The 24,641-nt window shown below is 41.5% G+C and overlaps 1 protein-coding gene across 2 annotated transcripts in view; it reads left to right on the plus strand.

The window, feature by feature from the left end:
• The window catches only part of XPO7 (exportin 7), a 91,090-nt gene that overhangs the window by 60,038 nt on the left and 6,411 nt on the right, over positions 1 to 24,641 (plus strand). For both annotated transcript variants that reach the window (XM_015472567.3, NM_001102542.2), the window contains 19 exon segments: positions 2,303 to 2,407; positions 3,853 to 4,018; positions 4,613 to 4,686; positions 6,000 to 6,119; positions 7,537 to 7,683; positions 8,503 to 8,675; positions 10,602 to 10,795; positions 11,227 to 11,332; positions 13,480 to 13,615; positions 14,155 to 14,228; positions 15,388 to 15,468; positions 16,684 to 16,747; positions 17,426 to 17,534; positions 18,425 to 18,531; positions 20,745 to 20,833; positions 21,552 to 21,659; positions 23,521 to 23,603; positions 23,845 to 24,059; positions 24,291 to 24,429. In XM_015472567.3, the coding sequence (XP_015328053.1) occupies positions 2,303 to 2,407; positions 3,853 to 4,018; positions 4,613 to 4,686; positions 6,000 to 6,119; positions 7,537 to 7,683; positions 8,503 to 8,675; positions 10,602 to 10,795; positions 11,227 to 11,332; positions 13,480 to 13,615; positions 14,155 to 14,228; positions 15,388 to 15,468; positions 16,684 to 16,747; positions 17,426 to 17,534; positions 18,425 to 18,531; positions 20,745 to 20,833; positions 21,552 to 21,659; positions 23,521 to 23,603; positions 23,845 to 24,059; positions 24,291 to 24,429 (2,290 nt within the window).

A 24,641-nucleotide genomic window follows, 5' to 3' on the forward strand; every position in this document is an offset into this window, starting at 1 on the left:
GGCAGTTGTGTGCTTTTGCGGTAAGTGATTAATGCCCTTTTGAAACAAAATAGTTCCATGGGGTTTTCCTCTGTGAGTGAGGTCCGGATGCCCTTCCATCTCCAGAATATTTTTTCTCTCATCTCAGCTTTCCTCAGTGGTATTAATGTTTAATGTTAGAGAAGAGCGCAATGATCCTAAGTCAGAACTTAGGAAACCCACATCACTGGTGTGCTCTTTCTGCTGTATAAGTTAATGTATTTATAATCATTCAAAAATCAATTCTCATTTGCCTTCATTAAAGATTTTGCTGATAATCTTTTCAGAATGCACAAAACATTCTGCTAAATATCAAATAATTTGTTAAAATAGTCATCGATGTCACAGATTACTACAGAGGAAACACCAGTGGCTTTCTTTTGCTCTGGCTATAATATTTTTTAGTCATTTACTTTTGTATCCAGCCAAAATGTTGTAATTATTGAACAGGCCTGAATTAATTGTAACAGCTCACCCTTCAGCTGTCAGCTATTAATTACATTGCATCACTGTTGCTATTGCTCGTACTTATGCAGACTTTTAATTAACCCTGAGAAATTTAACTGTGAGTTGGTATTTTAAATACACTCACTAGCTTAGAGCCTATTAAAATCTGGAGTCCATATTGTATTCTCTGTCACATGCAATCCACACTACGATTGGTAATTATTAAAATAATAATTTATACTTTTGAGTGATTTCTGTGTGGCAGGCACTGTTCTAAGCACTTATATTAATTTTATTCTCACAGTAGTCCCGTGAGATAGAGACTCTGGTTATGCTGTTTTCTGGATAAGGAAACCAAGGCACATAAAGATTAACTAATTTGCCTATGATATCACAGTTACCAGGTGACAAACAGTGTATGAATTCAGACCCGCATAGGCTTATTGCAGAGCCTATGCTCTTAATTTGCTTATTATTTAACCACTCCTGTCCTTGTAGTAACTGGAATAGGAAATGGCAACCCACTACAGTATTCTTGCCTGGAAAACTCCATGGACAGAGGAGCCTGGCAGGCTACAGTCCATGGGGTCGCAAAGAGTCGGACACGATTGAACACACACACAAACACACACCCTTGTAATAAGAGCATGCATTAATTACGTACAGATTGTGGGGTTAATGCTCTTCCTTTGGAAGCTTGGCTCCACAAAATCCATCAGTGTTGGTATTTTAGAATCTTTTCAAAATTTTGTATTTATCTTTCTTAAGAAAGCAATAGAAATATGTGTGATGTACTTAAGATGTAATTATTCTCTGGATTATGATCTGTGTAACAGATTGTATACGGCATCTAGTATATAATCTAGTGATACCTTTTTATCTAAGACATTTGTAACACAGTGACACTGAGGCTAAAATCATAATATTTTTAACTCTGTGCAACTGAATTTTCTATTGGCTTTTTTTTTTTTTTTTTGCTTTAGATTTAAATTAGAAAGCATATTTCTGTTATCATTCCAATTTGAACTTAGAAATAAAATTGGGGGGTGGAGGTTCCATAATGTGCCAAAAGGAAGATGAGCTCCCTCCTGCATGAGTTGATCAGTATATAGAAGTGACTTAAGCTTACAGTAAGTGGTTGGACTAAATATTGTTGGCAACCTTGAAATTCCTTTAACACTCTTATTGAGTACGTACTGTGTGTCAGCTATAGAGGACATACGAAAGAAGTAAGAGATTTAATCCCTGACCGCAAAAACCTTTAAAATATGACTGAAAAGACAAGGACAGAGGAGTGAGAGACCAGTACAGCCCCTTGATTGAAGTCCTCACTTCTGTGGAATAGACTGCATGTTGAAATAGGTGAGAAAAGAAAGGGAGTATTATACAGGCTATTGCCATTTATCTTAAGTTCATGGCTGTAGTAACTTCAGCTCTGACTGGATTATTTAGCAAAATCCAAGCCTTACGACTGTCTGTTTTTGAGACTCAGCCTCAAAAGAGCATGATAATAATTATTAACAAAGTCTTGCAACAGTTTGTTAAATATTACCTCCTTAAGTGCAGAGGAAAGGGAAACCTTGCAGTGGAGTCACTGTACTTTCTTCCTATCTTCCCTCTGTAAATGGTAGAGACATGATGTCCTGCGGAGCTGTTGCCGCTTATCGTCATCCTCATTCTCTCACTAGAGTTTAATAGTAACTTAAATGTTTAAAATGTATTTTGTTATTTTTGTTGATCTTATTGAAAAATCTTTCTACTTTATTTGAAGTCTACAAGAAAAATTTTTTCTTTGCCATTAATTTTAAAACTTGTGTTGGTTTGTTTTTCTGCACAGGCAGACACCACGCATCCTTTAACCAAGCACAGAAAAATAGCCTCTTCTTTCCGAGATTCATCGTTATTCGATATCTTCACACTTTCGTGCAATTTACTAAAACAGGTGAGATTGTGTGTTGGTACCTACTTCCTGGTTCCTTTTGAAAGAATCAGAGTAACTGGAGACTTGTTAGATGTCAGCTCTTCACTGACCCGTGAGAGTTTATGTATCTATTTAATTATCATCTCTCACATAATATATATGTCTGAGATGTTGATGACCTTCCAGTCTGAGAGAAAGAATTATTTCCTGATTTCTCATCTGTTCCCCTAGGTAAGGAGCCGAAAATGAACACTTATCCCATTCTCCTATTTTAAAGAAACTAGTTTGCCATGAAGCTTGAGGTTTTTGTTGTTTGGTCTTTTTAATATCCACATAAGACCTTCCTATATGGAGTTAAAGCATCTTCCTTTTATGGTGTTTGATTCTCAGTGCTCTAAACACAGGCTCAGACTGCATTGTTAGCACATTAAAACTAGGCTGGCTCCCCTGTCCCCTGCTGAGTTACAGGCAGCAAATAAACAAGCAGCATCTGTAAGGAAAAGCAGATTTTGAATTTTTAACATCCATTTAGATTTCATAACCTGAAGGGGCAGACAGTATCACCGAAGGAAATTAACTGTTTTAAAATAGAAAGTTGGTATTTCAATTCATATATTGATAGTCTTGAACTAAGGAAGAAATGTTAACCTGTAAATTGTACACATTTATAGCTGTGTTTGGATGTTTTGTCCATATAGAAAGCCAAATGGAATTACCCTCTGATTTTGTGTTCATTTGGGGTTTTTGTTTTATTGTTCTTGTTCTCATTTTCCAGTGTGTCTCAATTGTAATATGAGAAGCAAGGTTGGATTTTTCTTTTGTCCCAGTAAATGATGTCCATCCATCTTTTCCTTCGGCTACCTAGTTTTATTTCAGAATTCCCCAAAAGTCCTCAGTTTGGGCAAGCTGCCTTGTAAAAACTGTTGTACCCTCTAGAGGGGGAAAAAGCTTGTGAGAAAACAGGATTGAATCCTCTTCTGATACTGATGCTGTCAGAAACGAACCAGCTAGTCCCTGAGGTCACAACTGGTAGAAACTTGAATCTCATAGTCACCATAGCTCTGGGGCATTACTGAGCTGTAGGCAGGTACACTGCTGATGAATAAATAAAAAGGATCTAACATGGAAATGAAGTAACCATTCATCCCATATTGCTTCAGAATTATCTGCGGCCACAATGTCTGCAGCCTGTAAAGAGTAAATGTCAAAGAGGGTGTTTCTTAAATACTAGCTTCATGTTTTTATGCACATGAAACATGTGTTAATAGTAAATAAGGAGCCAGGAGTTTCATGGTGATGGAAGGACTTTAAAGGTACTAGAAGTGCTGCATCCCCTGGCAGAGAACCACCACTCGACTGTGCTGAGCCACCTCCTTTTCTGGCTCAGCAGCCTCCTTGTAAGTCTGGTAGCAAGCTTGGAAGAAAGGAGTGACTGTTTGGGGCTCATTATGTGGTCATTTTTACAGGCTTCTGGAAAGAATCTGAACTTGAATGATGAAAGTCAGCATGGCTTGCTGATGCAACTGCTCAAGCTCACTCATAACTGCCTAAACTTTGATTTCATCGGCACTTCCACTGACGAGTCCTCAGATGACCTGTGCACGGTACAGATCCCCACCAGCTGGAGATCAGGTAACATGGCCACACCCTCGCACCAGGCTGCTGCTCCCCTCTACCTGGAGTCAGCAGAGTGGGCTCAGGATCCCCTGGCAGATCCCCTGCTTGCTGTCAGAGAAAACTTGGGAGACTGGTGTGGGTCTTTATAAAGTTAGGGAGCTGCACTTGGGAGGATCCCCCAGCTGGGGCAAACTCTTGGTTACCCGGTTTCTGATGGATGTGAGTTTGACCTTACATTTCTCACCTAGAGACTTCTGCTTTCTTGCTCATTTGAGAGAGTTTCTAGCTTTAAAAACAAAGAACCTGTGCATGTGCTTGGTCCTGTGTTCCTAAAAGATAAAAGTTCTTTCTATGAAGAATCCTGCTTGTCTTACATTGTTTGAGAATCAGAAAAAATGAATCCATTTCTTAGAGGAACTAAAAACTAATGCTTTTGTAAAAAAAAGAAAGGAAAACAAAAAGCCCCCATTAGTTTGTCACTTTCAAAGGAAATAAACATTCTGTAAGATAAGAAAGCAGGAAGATAACACTCCCCGATGACTATAGAGCGCCGGAGTGCACCGGCCCCAGTGTGCAGACAATTCAGTAATGTGCTCTTTTCTCTTTCAGCGTTCTTAGATTCTTCAACTCTGCAGCTGTTTTTTGACCTCTATCATTCCATCCCTCCTTCATTTTCACCTCTGGTGAGTCAGGACTACAGTGTCTGTTTCTGGAATGTAGTAGTGGCGAATGAGCCTTATGTTCATTGTGTTGTACAAAATCATAGAAGTAAAGTTTCTTCCTAGGAATACTAGGGTTAGTTATCTAGCCTGTTGAGGTAAAGCTTGTCAGTTAAAGGTTCTCACTATAAAGCCTTGATTCCTTTTAAACTGTTCCTGTCTAATAACAAAGTGCTACAGGTGTCAAGTTCTTTTGGTCCCCTTTGTGTCTGACTTTGTACTGTACCTCGAATTGCCACAGGCTAGAATATAGGGAATTCATCTTATATGGTCTAGTAGAAGATTGTCAAGACTGAGATTTCTGAAAATCCCTCAGGCCTATGTTATATAAGTGATCAATGGAAGCTGTATTAGAAAGGCAGATTTGCATACTTGTCCTTAATAAAATTTGAAAGCTCTTGGGAATGCTGCATTTCTCCTTTAAAGCAATAATTAACCTCAAATCCCAAAATTCATTTGGGTCCTAAAAAGTCAGTGGTCTGATACTTCAGATTGTTGGTGTAAAATGTTGTTGTACAAAACTTACAAAGAAAGTAAAGGAATGTCAGTGGGTGTTTTGCACAGTGTTTCTGCGTAGACTGCTTTCCGGGTCACTATGTCACTTTTCCAAATTAATGCGGACTTTCACTTTAGCAGAAACATGAATTTGTGTTGCTTGTATCATTACATTTACTCCTGCTGTTAGTCAACAGAGGTCCACCTCCCGGAGTAGAAAGTAGGGAGAAGAAGGGCAGAAAATAGATCAAGAGGGGCTAACAAAATGTAAATTTCTAGTGCAATGGGGAAAGGGGAAAATGTTTTCATTGTAAAACCTGTTTTCTTCTGAGCATAGCTCTGACTTGGTTATTTCATGATAGCACTACATAGCAAAACCTGATAGCCAAAAGGCCTTAATAAAACAGGAAAAAAAAAAAAAAAAAAACCTATGTCTAAAGCATTGTTTACTGTCAGTTTCTTGGTATTTTCAAGTTTAAATATGTATCTTAAACACAAAGAAGCCATAGGGGTGGTTGAAAAATAATACCTGTATGAAGTTCCAAACTGTGGATTTAACCAGTTGTTATGCTCACTGTGAGTCTAATGCCCTTTATTTTTCTTTAAATAAAGCTGTTTCAGATATCCTCAACTACACCTTCCTTGATCTTTTTTTTTATATCATTATAATGATAGCAGAGGGTGACAAAACAGAGAAGAATATTTATAGCAAGGGAAAGAGTAATGAAAAGAGCTATACCATCTTTTCTGCTCATTTGTGTTTTGGTTGTGCCCTGCTCTAGGTGTTATCCTGCTTAGTACAGATTGCCTCAGTTAGAAGATCCCTATTCAACAATGCAGAGAGGGCCAAGTTTCTCTCTCACCTTGTTGATGGTGTTAAACGAATACTGGAAAACCCACAGGTATGACTTTTGAGAATTTAGTTTTATTTTATGTGTATGTGTGTATAAGCATGTATGATTAGTATATACCTCTCTGTTATCATGCAAAAAGCTCAATCTAGAGGTCACACATAGCAAAAACCCTAGAAAACAGTTCAATCTGTTATCCTTCAGAAGATTTAAGTGAATGTCTGTACATAGATTTTTAACATTTACCCAGAAAAGGAGCTTGTCCCTAGATTCAGGAATGTTGAAATTATTGAAAGGGTCACTTCGAAGGAAAATACGGAGAGAACTAGTCATTTTGTGTGTTTTTTGTTTTTGTTTCCGTGATTTTGAATGTAAATTATTTGCCTAAGTGAACAGAGCTACTTTTAGCTAGGAAGGGAGATTTCTCATTCAAATATTATTCATTCCATAACTCAGTTGTCCTTCTTGTCTTTTTCAGTCCGAAAGATTCAGCTAACACCTCCTTTTTTTAAGTATCACTTCCCCACACTAGGAAATATCATAAATAAGACCCATTCACTTTTAAATATACTCAGTTCTGGGACTCCCGTGGCAGTCCAGTGGTTAAGACTGCATGCCTTCACTGCGGAGGGCGTAAGTTCGATCTGGGGTCGGGGAACTAAGATCCCTCATGCCATGTGGCGTGGCCAAAAAAAAGAAAAGAAAAAGAAAAAAAAAACATTACTCAATTCTTTCCTTTTTAAAAAGTCATTTTTTCTGTCAGCAAATTGTATGGAGTCACCTACCACGGGCCAGAGATGTACTGACAAGCAGAAGAACCACCCCCCCACCCCCGCCCCCACCCGCCTGCCTTCTCTAATGTAGGAGAACATGTGTAAGGAAGCAAATATACTGGTGTAGTGTGCAAACAAAAGTGTCTGATACAAGTAGATAACAAGATACATAAATGTACTAATACAGTGAGTTTGTTGTCATGAATGTGGGATAATAAAATACATGAAATATTTGTGTAACTTTGCCATTCTAGTTGTGCTTAATGATAAATTAGACAGCTGTGAAAATGAAAATTTCATTACTTTTCATTCGATCAGTGGGAAGCAAACAAACCTGTTAAATCTGAGATTGTGCCCCTTTCTGCCATTAATCAACATTACAGCCCTGGCAAGTAGTATGGTCCTTCTGGGCTTCTGTTTCAGACTCTGCCAACTGAGGCCAATAACCCCATCTTCCAACATGATTATTGTGAACAGATGAGATAATAGATGCAATAGTCCCCTTTAAAAGTGACTTTTTTAAAAATTGTTTTTTAATCATACAAATGTGTCGTTCAGAATGATGGCCAACATCTCAGAAGTTAAAGCACATCTCCCACCGCCTCCCCATCCCCCATGCCATCCCACATGTCCTTTGGGAAGCAAGTTAGTGAGTCATGTTTTACATTTTCTTTTCCTCCCTGTACTGTCACCAGAGTTTGTCAGACCCAAACAATTACCATGAGTTTTGCAGACTACTGGCCCGCTTGAAGAGTAACTATCAACTGGGAGAATTAGTGAAGGTGGAAAACTACCCCGAAGTCATCCGATTGATAGCTAACTTCACGGTGACCAGCCTACAGGTTTGTCGTGGATTGCTTGTCTCTTTCTTCCTAAACATTAGAACCTCTTCCCTTGCTTGTTGGTTTTATTTAACCTTATGGCATTACAAAGAGTGTGGTTAGGAGAACATGAGGGAATTGCAAGAATAATACTTAGATTCAAGGCTGGGAGAATTCTTTCATAGTCCCCCTAAAAAAAAACAGGCAGAAGAGTGAAAGGAGACTCAGCACCCTCTCTTTCTTAGCCGTGTGTAGGCAGGGGTTCTCTAAAGTGATGGCTTGTATCAGAATCATCCAGAGAGCTTGATGAGAAATGCAGGTGCTTGGGTCCTATTCCCATCATTTCTGGTTCACTCGGTCTAGGGGGGGAACCTTGGCACCTCTATTTCTAACAAGCTTCCTACGAGACTATCTTACATACTGATGTCTGAGAGCCACTTACTCAACCAGCTCAGGACAGCTCTTCTCACTGGACGATTAGTCTCTGAAATACCAGTAAACACATTAGACTGGTTCCAGTACATAGGACAAAGCCCATCAAAGTTTATCCTTTTTTTTTTTTTTTAATCCTTTATTCTTTATGTCAAGTGGCTTGAGACTAATGTACTGTGTACACAAATGAGAGCTAACATCTGATTCTGCGGATCCCTTTAATAGACTTTGCTGTGTCCATCCACCCACGATTCTTTCTCCTCTTCCTTCCTTTTAGAGCATCTGTGGTTTGATGCTTCTGGGACGTCTAGGAGGTCACATCAGAGCATCTTAAGAGATACTAAATTTAAGATTGGACCTCTAGGCGATATGGTGGTAACAGAGGCCTACTCTCTTGGTTTTCTTTAGCATTGGGAATTTGCCCCAAATAGCGTGCACTATCTCCTGAGCCTTTGGCAGCGGCTGGCAGCCTCCGTGCCATATGTGAAAGCCACCGAGCCCCACATGCTGGAGACATATACTCCTGAGGTCACCAAAGCCTACATCACATCCCGTCTGGAATCTGTGCACATCATACTCAGGTAAGGAAATGGACAGCCTTCCTTTTTCCCTACACATGGCTTGGTGTCAGACTTGTGAGGGACCCGACACCCAGTTGGTAGACGCATCCTTGATATGAATCTTACTGGAGCTAACACCAGAATGGATATTTTTTCCTGTCAGTACAACAGCTGATGAGAGCATAATGTCTGAAAGAAGAGTCTTTTTCTCTTTAACATCCTGTTCACGTATGTCCCTTCTTCACCCACCATAGCAGCATCTTGGAATATGAAGCATATCCACTGATTTTCATTAAACATGAGAGAAGCATTTCTAAGCTGTAGGTGACAACAGTTATAACGTGTAACATATAGGTGCTTAATGTGAACTTCTCAAGAAATAAGTGGATAAATAAAGCATGCTGTCCAGAGCTTACTAGAAGATACAAGAATCCCAGGCAGCTGGCCACTGATTGCGTTAACCTGACACATGGGTTCTGTCTTCTTGACTGCCAACTGGACCAGAACTCTATAGTAAAGAAATGTCAGACCCTTTCAGAAATGACCTATATAAAATACAGTTATTCTTGGTGTAGAGACCTTTCTTATATATTTTTTCATTGGCTGTTTCTCAGGAGAATTTACCTGAACTCTGACGGTCTGGTTGTTTTTTCATTTTTAAGTTGCATGCATAATTTGCTCAAATCAAGTAAATTTGTCATAATAATTATAGTCTCAGTTGTGTATGACTTGAATCATTTCAGAATCTGGGTATTGGTGAAGCCTACTGGAAAGCATTGTTCTGTTAGTGGCATAGCTTTTATTCCTAAGGACTCAGCAGGTTTCAGGCAGGCCATGTTGGGGAGTGGGGACATGTATGGGCTCTGGGCCCAGTTACTCAACTAACAGCTGTGTGCTCTTGGGCCACATTATAATGGAGATTAAATTACTGTGTCCTGGCCTAGTGTATAGACCATGGTTAACACACAGCTCTGAGCTGCCCGTTGTAGTGGCAGTGATGCTGCTGGATTGTCATATAACCTTGTCGTAACAGTAGACAGCTTAGGATATGATCAGATTTTTAAGTCTAGGAAACCAGTGGATACGACAGGACATGGTATAGATCCACAGTGCCTTGTCTGCAGTTCTGAAACTTAAGATGTGAATGTTTAATTTTCTCATAAGTTTGACACAAAACTCATTTGATGGCAAAACTTGACCTGTGCTGATATGAGACCACTTAATCTCAGGTGGTGCCAGTGGTAAAGAATCTGCAGTTCAATCCCTGGGTCGGGAAGATTCCCTGGAAGAGAGTATAGCAACCCACTCTAGTATTCTTGCTGGGAAAATCCCATAGACAGAGGAGCCTGGCAGCCTACAGTCCATGGGGTTGCACAAGAGTCAGACACCACTGAAGCAACTTAGCACACACACATAGTAGTGTTTTTAAAACTTTTATTTAGTGTGACTATTCATAATATTTATATATTTTGATGCAGGAATATTGTATATGACATGCCACAGCCCATGGAGGGTTCATGTCACAGCCCATGGAGGGTTCATGTCACATGTAGAAGCATACAGTACCTCCCGAAAATCTGAAGATTTCTGAATTCCAAAACCCATCTGATCACAGAACAAGTGGCCTCACAGCAGGGATAGGCCACTTGTAGTCTTATATAGTCAGGACCAAACGAGAGGCTGAGAGCTGGGAGCTTTCAGGGTTGAGAAGCATAGGACTGGGAAAATCACTGCAGACAAATGTTACAGGGCTAGGGATTGAAAGATACTTCAGGAGACTGATGCTTGGGTGAGACCCCTGCCTTCAGCCCGTTCTTACCTTCCTTGGTAAAAAGTTGTGTTGGGCCTCTACGATGGCACGTGGTGGCAGAATGGAGGAGGAGAGCTGCTGTGACAGGGAAGTCAGCAACACACTTTAAGAGGGCTCCTTCCTTCTGTTGGGAGTAGAGATGGACTGGAAGATCCCCTGGAGGATACGGGTCTGGTCCAGCAGCAGTTGGACCAGCTGTCTACCATCGGGCGCTGTGAATACGAGAAGACGTGTGCACTGCTCGTGCAGTTGTTTGACCAGTCTGCCCAGTCCTACCAGGAGCTGCTCCAGAGTGCCAGCGCCAGTCCCATGGACATCGCAGTGCAGGAAGGTAAGTGGACACCCGACTGCCGTCAGTACCCTTTCACTCACTGTCACCTCCCTTTCACCTCCCCGCTTCAGAAAACTTTCCATCCTCAGTTAGCTTCATATAAACAAGAATATTTGATAATAAATGCCATCGGGAACTAGGGAAGAGCAACTGAAGTCGTATCTGTAGTGGATGTGTTTAAGGAACTACTGCATTCTAAAACTAATGACCCTGTCTGATAGGGGAGCCTTGGTTATACTGAGTTTCGCCCTTGGTATCACCCTTACTAAAGCAGAGGAGTAGCTGTTCTCTGAAGGAACAGTCTGACTTCAGGGCCTTTTCGCTTTCTTAAGATTAAGGGAGTTCAGAGTAAGAAATGAACCTCACAGTGAGGAATTTCTTCTTGCAGTGATGACAGAAGGTGACACTAATGGGCCTTCTTCCTGTTGCAGGAAGGCTGACGTGGCTGGTTTACATCATCGGTGCAGTGATTGGTGGCCGGGTCTCTTTTGCCAGCACTGATGAGCAGGATGCTATGGACGGCGAGCTTGTCTGTCGGTAAGTCCTCGCACGGAGGCATCCCGTTTCACTGCTCTGACCCTCCCACCCCCTTTTGGGTCCTGAGACCATGGGAATTTGATATGCTTCTGTTAGTGCTTTTCTTCCCATTTACAAAGTATAATTTTATGAAGCTGATTGCCGGTGAAAATGAAAAACTGTTACAGGTCCAGATTCTAAAGTTTTTATAAAAACAGCAACAGCCATGCCTACAATCTTTACTAAAAAACCGTCTGCAGTAATTCAGCTAGAAAATAAATTGTGGATATAGAATTAAGAGTATAAGTAGGATACAGAGTGGAGAGTAGCTTTTAGTTCTGTTAAGTGCAATATCTGAGAGTTAATGAAAATGTGGACTGCTTTTGCCTTGCCTAATAGTCTAATAGGAAGTCTAATAGGAAACTTTGGGTCTTCAAATATCCCTAAAGATGAATTACAGAATTTCTACAGCCTTTCAGATGTTTTGACGTACCCTTTTCCATCTATAGGATTTCAAGTTATTTTGTGTCTGTGTGATTCTCATCTTACTAAAAACCTGTAAATGAGCATTTAGTGATTTCTGAAAGTCTACTTACTGTTGAAATAAAAAGACAGGATTTTTAAAAATCTTTTTAAACCTCTGCAGCAGAGATTCTCAGACCTTTTTCTTTAGGACTCTTTACCATCTTAAAAAGTATAGAGGTCCTCAAAGAACTTGTTCATGTGAGCTATATCTATCAATATTTAACTATATTTTTCAGAAGAAATGAATGAGAAGAGTAGCTTTGTTTTAATGTCTGGCACAGTAAAAGTCAGCTGGATTCTTCTCTCTTCTGCATTCAGACTGTAGTGATATCACACGGCTTATAGCCTCTGGAAAAACCCCACTGCACCCTCCTGTGAGAATGCAAGTGAAAGGGCAAATAATGTTTTAGTATTTTTATGAAGGGCTTTCCAGGTGACTGACTGTAGAGAATCCACCTCCCAAGCAGGAGACTTGGGTGGAGAGGATCCCCTGCAGGAGGAAGTGGCAAGCCATTCCAGTATTCTTGCTTGGGAAATCCCATGGACAGGGGATCCTGGCGGGCTATAGTCCATGGGGTTGATAAAGAGTCAGACACGACTGAGCAACTAAATAACAACAATTTTTATGAATGTGGTTTGTGACCTTGCAAGGAACTGCTACCCTGAAGGGTTCTAAAGTTTCAGATGCTCTCCTTAGACATATTGGTCCCTAGACATTTCAGTCCATAATTTTTATTCTTATGCTGAAAATCCCCATTTGCCTCTTTCTACCCCCACCTTATTTATCAGATGCTCATCTGCCCTAATTGAACAAAGATTAATAAGGATGAAACCCAATACCTTTCTGATTCTGTAGCCTTGTGTAATACTGTGTGTGTGTCATAATATAAATTGAGTTTAGACAATTTCTTGTATACTGGTTCTCAACTTGAGTGTTCCAGAACAGTGACTGAGTCCAGTGCACTCATGATGTCACAAAATGTTGAATAGTTTGTTACCTATTTTCACATTATCAAAATGTCAGATGACTCACTTGTAATAACATCATTCTTACTCACCCAGCATCCACTCACTTGCATTCCAATATGCTTTCTTTTGGGGGAATGGGTGCAGGTGAAAGGGATGAAGTCACAGGTAGCATATCAGCTCTTGGTCCCTGGAAGTGTTCCCTGCCTGTGGGCATCGTCCTTCACGTGTCTCCTTTCCTTTTATGGCTCCGTGAGAAAAAAGATTGAGAGCCACTGGCTTAGTCCTGTCACCCTCATTTTATAGCTGTGGAACTGGGGCTAAGAAAATAAAACTGCTGTACTTGAGTTCTCACGGAAGTTTCAGGGATGACCATTACCCTAGTACTAGTATTGTTCCCCACTGTTTTTAAGCAGTTACGAGTTCTGCCTCCATCTATAGAATCTCAGGGGACTGGAAGTTTTAAATATCTAGTCATTCATATTCCTTGGCTGTGGTTCCTGAGGCGCAGAAGGGGAGAATTTTGTTCCCTAGTGGAGCTTAGAGCCTGCAGAGAAGGCCTTTCCAATAGGATGATGGGTGAGGGGAGGGGGCGTGTGCCTGTTTCAGAGAGGTTGGTTTTCTGTGGTGACCAGGATATCCTGCTGTTGAGAGAATCATTGCTTTTCCTCCTCCAGGGTGCTCCAGCTGATGAACCTAACAGACTCTCGCTTGGCTCAGGCGGGTAACGAGAAACTAGAATTGGCCATGCTGAGCTTTTTTGAACAATTTCGTAAGATCTACATTGGGGACCAGGTGCAGAAATCCTCTAAGGTAACAGACTCTGAGTTGGCTCCATTTAGTGCTCACTTCTGCTTGTGGAGTTTCTGAGTAAAAGAAATGGCTGTTAACAGTTTAGATATAGTCTCCATTATCAGAATAATCCAAATAGTTCCTCTTGGTCTGCAGAATTTCAGAAAGACTCCTCAAAGACTCATGAAAGAGTAGAAGTCAGCTAGATTCTCCTCTCTGCTTCGCATTCAGTCTTCATGTGCTTAATAAATGACCAGTCACAACATCCATTGGTCTCCCCTAAATTGGCATTCTTAGTCCCTATGTACATGAATTGGATGTTCAAAACAGCAGAAGGTTTTGACAGTCTTTTTATCATTTTAGGATTGAAAATAACATGTACCCAGTATTTAGTAGTACTCAGAAACTAGTTCATTCCGTCAGTAAAGACTTCCCCAGGATTGTTGTTCATATTCTTCTTATGGTTTTAACCTCCTGCATGAAGACAGAAACAGTATTGGGATATGGTTTTTCTTATCTGTATTTTCTGGTTACTTTCTCTTCCCCAAACACACCACCAGCTGTACCGCCGACTCTCAGAGGTTCTGGGCCTGAATGACGAGACCATGGTCCTCAGTGTCTTCATAGGAAAAATGTAAGTGTTCTGGCTCGCCCTCAGCAAGAGCCCCTTGCAGTCCTGTTGCAACTGTAAAATGTGGTCTTGGCATTGTGCTGCCAGTGCCTTGGTATTCCAGCATTGATCGTTTGCGTCAGAAACTTGTGCATTTGAGTGTGTGACAAGCTGTGCTTAGAGATACGGCCCGGCCCCAGAGCATTCCAGGCTTGAACAGGCAAGGATTTCATTTTGTCCATATGGAATCTCATCGGCAGCCTCTGGAATCACGGGGAACCTGTTGGGGTGAACCTGTTGTGACATTAGCAAAATAGACCTTCCTCCCCAGCCTCTCACCAGGTCACCCTCCTGCCCAGAGGCCCCGATCCGGCTTTCGTTTTCTGAATCTGATTGCTACTAGGTGTGCCCCCAGGAGGGGAGCCCCACTCTAATTGAAATGGGCTTACTCCTCTCAGGAACCATCACACCCTTTCAGAGTCTTGAATCGCAAAAATCAAGTGCTGTTATATGAATTATCTTCAAAGTTGGAGCTCCTGATTGGCCCTTTTTGGTTCTTTTATTTTTTTTTTTTTAAGTTGTGCCGCTTTGTTTACATTTCGCCCTTTTTTAAGAGCTCAATTTATCAATGCACACAGTAGTAGCCAAATAAATATATCACCCAGGGCTGTGTGCAGTGCGCCATTTTGCCTCCTTCCAACCATCCTGGACCTAAACACTCATATCTGTGAGCTGGTTAATCACTTAAGATGAAAAAAACAAAGGGGGTCTAAAGGACTCTGCCAGCCAAGAATCCAGAAGCAAGGGCTACTAGAATTCTGCAGCTGACAGTGGATGGTGCAGTTGCAGAATTGCATACGTCTGCATGTTATCACTGCCGCAGAAATCTCTTGCCCTTGCTGCAGAAATCAGCCCTGGAGTGCCCCAGAATTCCAAGGGCCTGGGTATGGGCCAGTGTAGCTTTGGAACCAAGTAGTGAAGATTATCTGAAGGATAATTTTTCTAGTCAACCAAATGTAAGTACGGAGATTTTATACCCATTTTTTGTGGTTGTGGTGTCTGTGAATTGGTGATGCAGGTGTGTGGTGACTCGTGATGGATGATTTTCTTCTTCTCCCAACTCTCCAGAACACCAGGCATATCAAAAGTGTCTCCTGCTTTTTCTTTTCTTTTTGTCCTCCAGCATCACCAACCTGAAGTACTGGGGCCGTTGTGAACCAATCACCTCCAAGACACTACAGCTTCTCAATGACCTCTCCATTGGATATCCTTTTCTAAGCTGGCTTCTGGGTGAAACAGGGACCATGGTGTTACACAGTCTGAGAAATCAGGGCCTCTTCCATTTCTACCTTAATTTAGCTTTATGTAAACCTAAGTATGGGCTTGCCAGGTGGTACTAGTGGTAAAGAACCCGCCTACTGATGGAGGAGATGCAGGTTTGATCCCTGGGTTGGGAAGATCCCCTGGAGGAGGACATGGCAGCCCACTCCAGTATTCTTGCCTGGAGAATCCCATGAACAGAGAAGCCTGGCAGACTACAGTCCATAGGGTTGCAAAGAGTAACTGAAGCAATTTAGCGCACACAAATACTTAAGTATTTTCCATTCTCCTCAGAACCAAAGGCAATGCCCACGTACAATCCAGGACTAATTCCAGACCTTAAAAGTGAGCCAGCCGACAAACTAATCGTCTGTTGTTGTTAAGTCGTTTAGTTGTGTCATAGTCTTTTGTGACCTCATGGACTGTAGCCCACCAAGCTCCTCTGAAATAGTCTCCCAAAGATTTATTCCTGGCTATCTCTGAGATCTAGAAATCCCCAACAGGTCTTTCTGATAGGTACACACTCTTTGAAGCCAAGGTTTTAGCATAGGTGGCAGTAAAGTCCTTCTGGATTTTTCTATCAGCTTATAGGTAGAAGCAGCCTGATCATAAACTTTGCAGTAAAAGTAGTGGCTACACACCCTCTTGACTTGGATTCAGTCTACTATAAAGGTTGAATTGCTCCAAAACAGCTTATCACACCAGGGGTCTACAAGAGAAGTAAACCCTATAAAAATTACTTGGATGGCTTTTGTCATACAGAGCTAGTCTCATTCTAAATGCATAGGAGAGAGGTTTATTCACACCTACAGTGGGTGCTGTACACAGGCTTTAGCGCTTAATTCTCTTTCAGAAGCCCCGTTGAGAAAAGCTACTCTAGGATATCATGATTCTTGAGGGAAACTGCTGGGTTTTAGCTATTTTCTTACACATAGACTTCGAGATGGGTATTCTTTCATCTGTCAGTTAAAATGCTGTTTAGAAGAGAATTCCTTTTTCCCCAATTTGGCAGTGTCATATTCAAATGGTTAAGACAAATAGACTATCCAGGCATGGGATTCATAGTACAGGAAGAAACTGCTCTCACCTAGAAGGCGCCCATTCTGCAGCAGAGGTTCTTACTTTGCATCACACTTTCCTTGACCCTCTTCCTCCTTACATACAGTAGTGTAAGGAAGCTAGTGAAGCTGAGTGCGGTACAGTTCATGCTGAACAATCACACGGTGAGTGGTTGAGCCCCTTTCCTGGTCCTGCTCTCCAGCCACCTCCCCTCCCACATACTCTCAGCAGTGGACATGTTCACATTGAGCTCCTTGGAGCTCAGTCCCTCACACTGCCTTCATACTGCCAGATTATGCTTACTGTCATCAGAGCTACTCTTTGGGATCCAGATAATCTGAGTTATGGTGAAGTCACCGACTATTGGAGAAGGCAATGGCAACCCACTCCAGTACTCTTGCCTGGAAAATCCCATGAGCGGAGGAGTCTGGTAGGCTACAGTCCATGGGGTCGCTAAGAGTCAGACATGACTGAGTGACTTCACTTTCACTTTTCACTTTCATGCATTGGAGAAGGAAATGGCAACCCACTCCAGTGTTCTTGCCTGGAGAATCCCAGGGACAGGGGAGCCTGGTGGGCTGCCGTCTATGGGGTCGCAGAGTCGGACACGACTGAAGCGACTTAGCAGCAACAGCACCAACTATTACTGTTACTAAAATAACTTAGTTGTAGGTAACAGTAACAGTTTAAAAAAAATTTTTTTAATACTCCTCATTTACCATTAAGGAATGATGATATGGCCATTAACTTGAAAGGGCTCAGTAATTCTAAAATTACTGGCTTGCATTCCGCTTCTAACCCTGTGTTTTTATTTTTGTAACTTGTTTTCTTTTTTTCAATAGAGCGAGCACTTTTCATTCTTGGGTATTAACAATCAGTCCAACCTGACAGACATGCGGTGTCGAACTACCTTCTACACAGCACTTGGGCGTCTCCTCATGGTGGATTTAGGTACTGCAATAAACCCTAGTGGCTAGTGAAGTAATTTGGCATTGTTCTCAATTTTTACGCGAGGATAGAAAACTAAATGTTGGGAGAAGTCTTTGCTGTTGTTTCAAAAATATCTGAAATTACAGTTTGATTTCACCAACAACAGATTGTGGTATCATGATCCCTGTAACTGGAAGAAAATTACAGTATGTGTCTGAAGTTTTCATCTGATAGGTTTTAAAATTCTATTCATGATTCTCATCTGTAAGATAAGGGAATTGAGAATTGAGATTCCTAAATGCATCTCATTGACCAGATAATCCCTCCTGCCACATTGGGGTGCAGCCCACCTGAGACGGCCAGTATTCCTCAGCACCCGCTTCCCTGGCACAGACGTACCAGGAGAGCTTATGTATCTTTCTGGTTCTGGTTGTGATATTAGCAGTTTGGGCTCAACTTACAACCTGAAGCTTAATAGTATCACAATTTTTAGCTGTTTAGGTTTATTCCTCCTACTAGACTTACAAGGTAAAACCTTCTGTGTTTATGAAGAATTACTTAAAAAGGGAGGGGGGTAATAAACTCCTCCACGTATGCCTAATTCAGGTTCAGGTCTCATCTAGTTCTCATACACCAGACTCGGTCATTTCTCATCAGAATCTTTGATATTGAACCTCATTGGGGCATTCCTGAGTTAGATGATTTCTGCTGTGATGATTTTTCTAGTTTAAAAAATTATCTCTGTACATAATTTTATTCTGAAATTACTACTAGTACCTACTGGGATAATCAAGAGACTGCTCTGAATTATCCCTGGATCTGTACTTCCTTTATAGCAACTTACTTTTCACACATACCACAACCTTGCACGTTTTGTATTGGGGTCACAGCCGGGGTTATTTTCCTTACAGGAGAGGATGAAGACCAGTATGAGCAGTTCATGCTGCCGCTCACAGCGGCGTTTGAGGCTGTGGCCCAGATGTTTAGCACTAACAGTTTCAACGAACAGGAGGCAAAGGTAAGTCCTTCACACACTGATTGATCAGCTTCTGGTTGAGGGCTAGTCCCTGAGAGAGACTGGATTGGATAGCACTGCAGAAAATAGTGTTTTATCTGTAGATTTTCTACTGATACAGCTTTTTACTCAGTCTCTTGGATTCCTGGGATTTTTAAATAGAAGAACGAACATAAGTTTATAAACTCTTAAGTGTTTATGTTCTTAAACAGTTCTTAGGATTTTTTATCTTTAAGTTTTCACATGTGTTAGCATAATATTAACATGTTTTCTCATTGCCTTTTTAATCTCTGAAGTATATTTGGTCATGTCTCCTTTTCATTTTTAATACTGCTTATTAGTGCTTTCTTTCGTTTTTCTAGATGTCTTGCGAGAGATTTGTTAGTTTATTAGTCTGCTCACAGCACACAAAAGAATTCTTTCTTTTTTCATTTTCTTTGTTTTATTTCTGTTTTATCTGTTTTCTATTTCATTCATTTCTGCTCTTAATCTTTATCTTTATACCTTTTACTTGAATCTTTTCTGTGGTTGCCACTTCACTTTTCAAGCTCTTCTTTCCTAATACGGTCATTTAAAACTATAAATGTCTCTTTAGGTGTATTATTTCATAAATGTTGTTTTGTTTTGTTTTTTTAATTAGTGTAAAAAAAAAAAAAACATAAAACTTAACATCTCAGCCATTTTTAAGTGGTTTAGTAGCAGTAAGTTTTCACATTGTTTTGAAACGGGTCTCCAGAATCCATAAGCTATGATATATAGCATCTTTCATTATCATTCAGCTTTTTGCATTTTATTTCCATTAAGATTTCGTCTTTGACGCATGAGTCATTTAGAAGGGTTTGTAAATTTCCATATAAATGGAATTTTAAAGTTACCTTCAGTTATTGATTTCTAGCTGTCAGAATAGCCATCTTTTTTTTTTGCTTTCCTCCTCTTCTTGTTTCTTGCACACCTGCTCTCTTTACCTATAGATCTCTGTACCAAAACCAGAAACAATGGACTATTAATATTTGTAGGACTTTTCTGTAGTGTTCATGGCACTAATACTGAGTTTTAGAGCCACCAAATAGCCCAGTGATACTGCCCTCTAAAATGCCATACTTTACCTGACATTATAAAATTCTCCTTTTTCATCTCTAGAAAGCCTCTTGGTGTTCTCTCTTCAAATTAACAAGGAAGTCAGAGAGCAACGCCAGTTACCAGACTCTCTCGTCTTTACTCTGGTGTACTGGGGTCTGAGATGGGTACTACTATCAAGGATAACTGAGGGATAGCAGCCCCTTCCCCGTCACATTAGTTCTGTACAAAACAAGTAAAATTAATGAAACAACCACCTTGGCCATGAACTACAACCATCACTATATCTTTGTCATGTCTCATGTAACAAGCCCATGTCTTAGACTTAAAGTTGAGCTTATGGTATCAGTTTAGGAATAGAGCTGTAAGCAGACCATTAGCAAAAATGCAGACATTTTTTACAAACGAATCAGGATACTCAGTGTGCCTACTCATGGCTGTTAGCTTTTGGAAAGTGGTTTCATTGCTCTTCAGGGCCCACTAGTCAATATTCTGTTCAGAAAGAGTGCTTTGGATTTGGAATCTTGGTGTCCTAACCCTGGCCTCTTGCTGCCTACGGCAGGACTGTAATTGGATCACAGGCTCTTATTCTGTAAAGGCATAGTATTAGTACTTTATAGATCCAAGATCCATCAGTCTTCTTTCTAGATAACCCAACCAAAAGGCAAATAGTCTTGCAGACTTCTGTCTTGCTCCTGGCGGGGTCTGCATTTGCATTCCTGTGGTACTGACCCCTTTGTAACTAGATGTGGTACCAGACCTTTAGGGATATGACTCTTCTCCGTCTTCTTGTATGTGCTTTTTTTGCTTTTTTCTCCCCCACCTTTTCTTGAATAAGCTTTTTTGCTTTTCCATTTTTTACATACAATTTATCACATTAATGTCTTAAAATCTTATCATCCTCTGTTTTTGCTATGATGGGCCAGGAAACTATCCCTTTCTCTGGATATAAAAAGCATCCAAAACTAGTTTTTCAAGAGAAGAGATTGCATTTCTCTCTCTAGTACGGGAGAGATCGAGTCAGAATACTTGCGAAGGAATATTTGTTGAATGATGGGAGAAGGAAGATGAAATTCCCATCGGGTGGTGATAGGTTTGGTGTTTCTTCCGTCTTAACATATTTTTGCCTTCTACCACAGCGAACTCTAGTTGGCCTCGTAAGAGACCTGAGAGGGATAGCTTTCGCCTTCAATGCCAAGACCAGCTTCATGATGCTGTTCGAATGGATGTATCCTAACTCAAAGCTAGGCGTGCACCTCCACAAGCTTTACCTGGAGGGTGAATGGGTGATGGAGTCACTGGAGAAGGTGGGAGGAATGAATTGTGAGGCTGAGAAGGTGGAGAGTTACCCAGAAGGCAGCCATATCTTTCGAGTTCTCATTCCTCAGTGATCTAATAATGTGAAGCTGCCTGGTCATTGAGATTGAGGAGTGAGTGAGGTGGGGCTCCTCAGTTTCTGTTTGGGGTCCCAGTTATAAATCCCTTTGGAATTCTTGCATGTGAATTTTGCTACACTGAGAAAAGAGACTTTTCAATCTACTAATAAATAAGACAGCTGTTCTAGGAGTTAGAAAGGCTAACCTTACTAACTTCATAATCTGTAACAAAGCACTTAACATCTAAGTGCCTCCGTTTCCTCAAACAGTTATGTACAGTTATGCTTCCCTGTCACCCCACAGAAGTGGTAAGAGGACAGATAACAGGATGAAATGCATTGTGCTTCTCAGAAGAAAGGCATTATGTAAGTTAAAGTGTGTCTTTAGATGCCCGTTAAAAGGTAAAGGACACACAGTTGCTCTAGAACCTTCTGTTTAGAAAGACGCTAAGATTAGCAAGCAGGAGACAGGGGATCAGAGAACTGTAATTTGGCAGTTCGTGCCTGACCAGTGCTGAGAACTTCTGTACCTTTCTGGATTCAGAATTCTTCCTTAGCTTTTCATTTACAGCTACCCCTCCTACATGCCCATCCTGCAGCGGGCCATTGAGCTGTGGTACCATGACCCAGCTTGTACTACACCTGTGCTCAAGCTGATGGCTGAACTGGTCCACAACAGGTAAGCAGGGAGAGTCTCAAAAGGCCCCGCCGCCCTTCATCTGAGCGGGCCTACGGTTGTTTGTTTTATCTAGTGTTTTCAGCAGATTATAGAGGGTACGAAGATTCACTGCTGTCAAACTTTGAAAACCTCTGATAGACTGTGTTCTGTTTTTGTTTGTTTGAAAGAAGGATGTCCCCACCCACACAAACCCATAGCGGCTTGCAGGAAGTAAGTCACTTTTTAAAAAGCGTCTCAAGATACCCTCTTAAGTGTGACCAAGAGTCTCATTTATAAATTTCTTTTTCATTTATTTATTTTTAATTGAAGGATAATTATAACGGATCAGCCATAAGTATACATATGTCCCATTATGTGTTCATTGTTAGGCAGATGACAGCTGAATCAGTGAAGGTTTATCTTAAATTAAGAAAGATTTCCAAAATACTACGTTTTAGATTTGCCCAGCAATTTAGGGGCGTAAAGAAAAGACAACTTCAGCACCTTGACTTCACTAGAGCTTCAGCTCTGCATCTGCCTTGCATCTGTACCAGCACACCTGAGAGAATTAGTCATTTTTACAACTACCTTAGTGAAGAAGTGGGTGATAGTCACAGAAGCTGTAGCCACCTGTGAGGCTTATAGTTAAGACTTACTTATAAAATAAACATTGAAGAACATCTGCTCTTTGCCAGTTAGGCACTTTGATACTGATTGTGCCAGACAAAACCTCGCCCACTTAGATGTTACATTCTGGAGGGACAATAGGCAGTAAAACAAGTGTGGAAGATCATTTGACAAAAGTAAGATAATAAAACAAGGGAGCTGAAGAAGAGAAGGATTCTCAGAGACAGTAATATAGATGGACCAGAAGCATTCTGGTATTCCCTGCAAGGAGAGGGAAAAAGCAGTCAAAACAGAAAAGAACTGCAGTGGTCCTGAGACAGAATGAGCTTGCTGGCTGAAGCCTAGGGAAGGAGGGGAGACCATGGTGGGCGACCAGTCAGACACATCGAGCAGCAGCTCAGTACAGCAGTAGTGAAGCATGGTGTGTACTCTCAGTATGTGGGAAGCTACTGGAGTATGTTAAGCAGGGATTAAAATGATCTCCTTGACATTATTTAAAGGTGTCCTTCTAGCTTCACGTGGAGAATGAGACCCTAGGGGCAAGAGCGGAAGCAGAAGGACCTCACAGCAGGCGGGTGGGTTCAGGACATATTGGAGAGCTAGATCTTGATGGATCTTGATGTTCTCTGTGGCGGGGGTGGGGAGGAAGAATCAAGAGGACTCGTGTTGGTCTGAGGCCTTACCAGCCATGAGGTCAGCGACCTCATTAAGCAGTAGAGGAGCAAGCCAAGGAGGAGAACTCTGGCCTAGGGGGCAGTCAGGAATGCAGAACTCAGGTTGATGACGTTGTTTGCCCTCCCGGCTTGACTCCCCAGGTAGGGCTTTCAGTCCCTTCACAGCTTTTTTTCAGAAGTAGGGACGATGCTTGTACCCCGCCCGAAGTTGCCAGTGAATCTAGAGAGGTAATATGTAATAGATTAAAGTCTGCAGGGCTGTGAATGAGTACAACCAAGCAATGACTGTGCTAGAACCCATACTTTAAATCAAATTGAGAATTTTTTAAAATAATTTATTTCCAGCTTCATTTCCCTTGTTTCTTTTAAATGTTTTCGGTTTGAGCAGCAGAACTTGAATGTATCATGTTTTTCTTCAAGATACAACAAGCTACATCACTGGTTATCTTGTATTAACTTGGTTATTTCACATTAGGATAGGTAGTCTGTGTCTTCACGCTAAAAGTATCACCTAAGGTACTCAGGCAAGAGTAAATCTTCCAGCAACATCTCTGACTTTTATCTCCTCTGTGTTTGCTCAGATCCCAGCGACTCCAGTTTGATGTCTCATCCCCCAATGGCATCTTACTCTTCAGAGAAACCAGCAAGATGATAACAATGTATGGTAAGCAGTTAAGAGGAGCAGAACCCTGGAAGTGAATTCTAGCCCAGTCACCACACTCCGCAGTGTGGGTCTCAGGCCAGCCCTGGCAGTATCCAGGACAGCACTGCCAAGGCATGCTGTGTTGTTCATGCACTCGTGTTACAGCGCCACCCGGTGCCAAGGGCTTTTGGACTAATAGGTTGGGTTGGTGTGTAAACTGTCAGCTACCACGTGATTGAATAAATGTATCTTGTCTACTCAGGCAATCGCATCCTGACACTAGGAGAGGTCCCGAAGGATCAGGTCTACGCACTGAAGCTCAAGGGCATCTCCATCTGTTTCTCCATGCTGAAGGCTGCTCTCAGCGGGAGCTACGTCAATTTTGGAGTCTTCCGTCTCTATGGGGATGATGCCCTGGACAATGCTCTACAGACCTTCATCAAGCTGCTCCTCTCTATCCCCCACAGCGACCTCCTGGTAAGCCCTGAGCTTCATCATTGACCGAATCTGAGCCCCTCATCATGTCAGTCTTTTTTTTTTTTTTGGCTGAGGCCATGATTGAATGTTTCTCTGAAGAACTAGAAGCTAGCTCCACTGGGCCCTTCTGTCTTCCCATCTGAAGGGCACTAAGCTGTTTATTTCTGATCGTGCTCACATGTGCTGAGGTACACATGACCTCCTCTGACTCTAACCCTGCTTCTCCCACAGGATTACCCCAAGCTCAGCCAGTCTTACTATTCACTACTGGAAGTCCTCACCCAGGACCACATGAACTTTATTGCAAGCCTGGAACCTCATGTCATCATGTATATTCTCTCTTCCATTTCTGAAGGACTTACTGCACTTGGTAAGCACCTGGGTGGGTGGGTGGGCTGGTCAATTGGCTTTTACCACCTCACTAAGCAAAAGGGAGAATCTTGCCTCAATAGGATTACTGCTTTGGGATCACACCAGAGTATATAACTCTTGAGAACATTCTCCTCCAGCACATACTTACTGATGCCCTCCTACAGACTAGGCACTAAGGACCTAGTAATTAGTCCCTGTCCCTTGGGAGCT

This window comes from Bos taurus, chromosome 8 (genome assembly GCF_002263795.3).
Source record: "Bos taurus isolate L1 Dominette 01449 registration number 42190680 breed Hereford chromosome 8, ARS-UCD2.0, whole genome shotgun sequence".
Lineage (NCBI taxonomy): Eukaryota > Metazoa > Chordata > Mammalia > Artiodactyla > Bovidae > Bos > Bos taurus.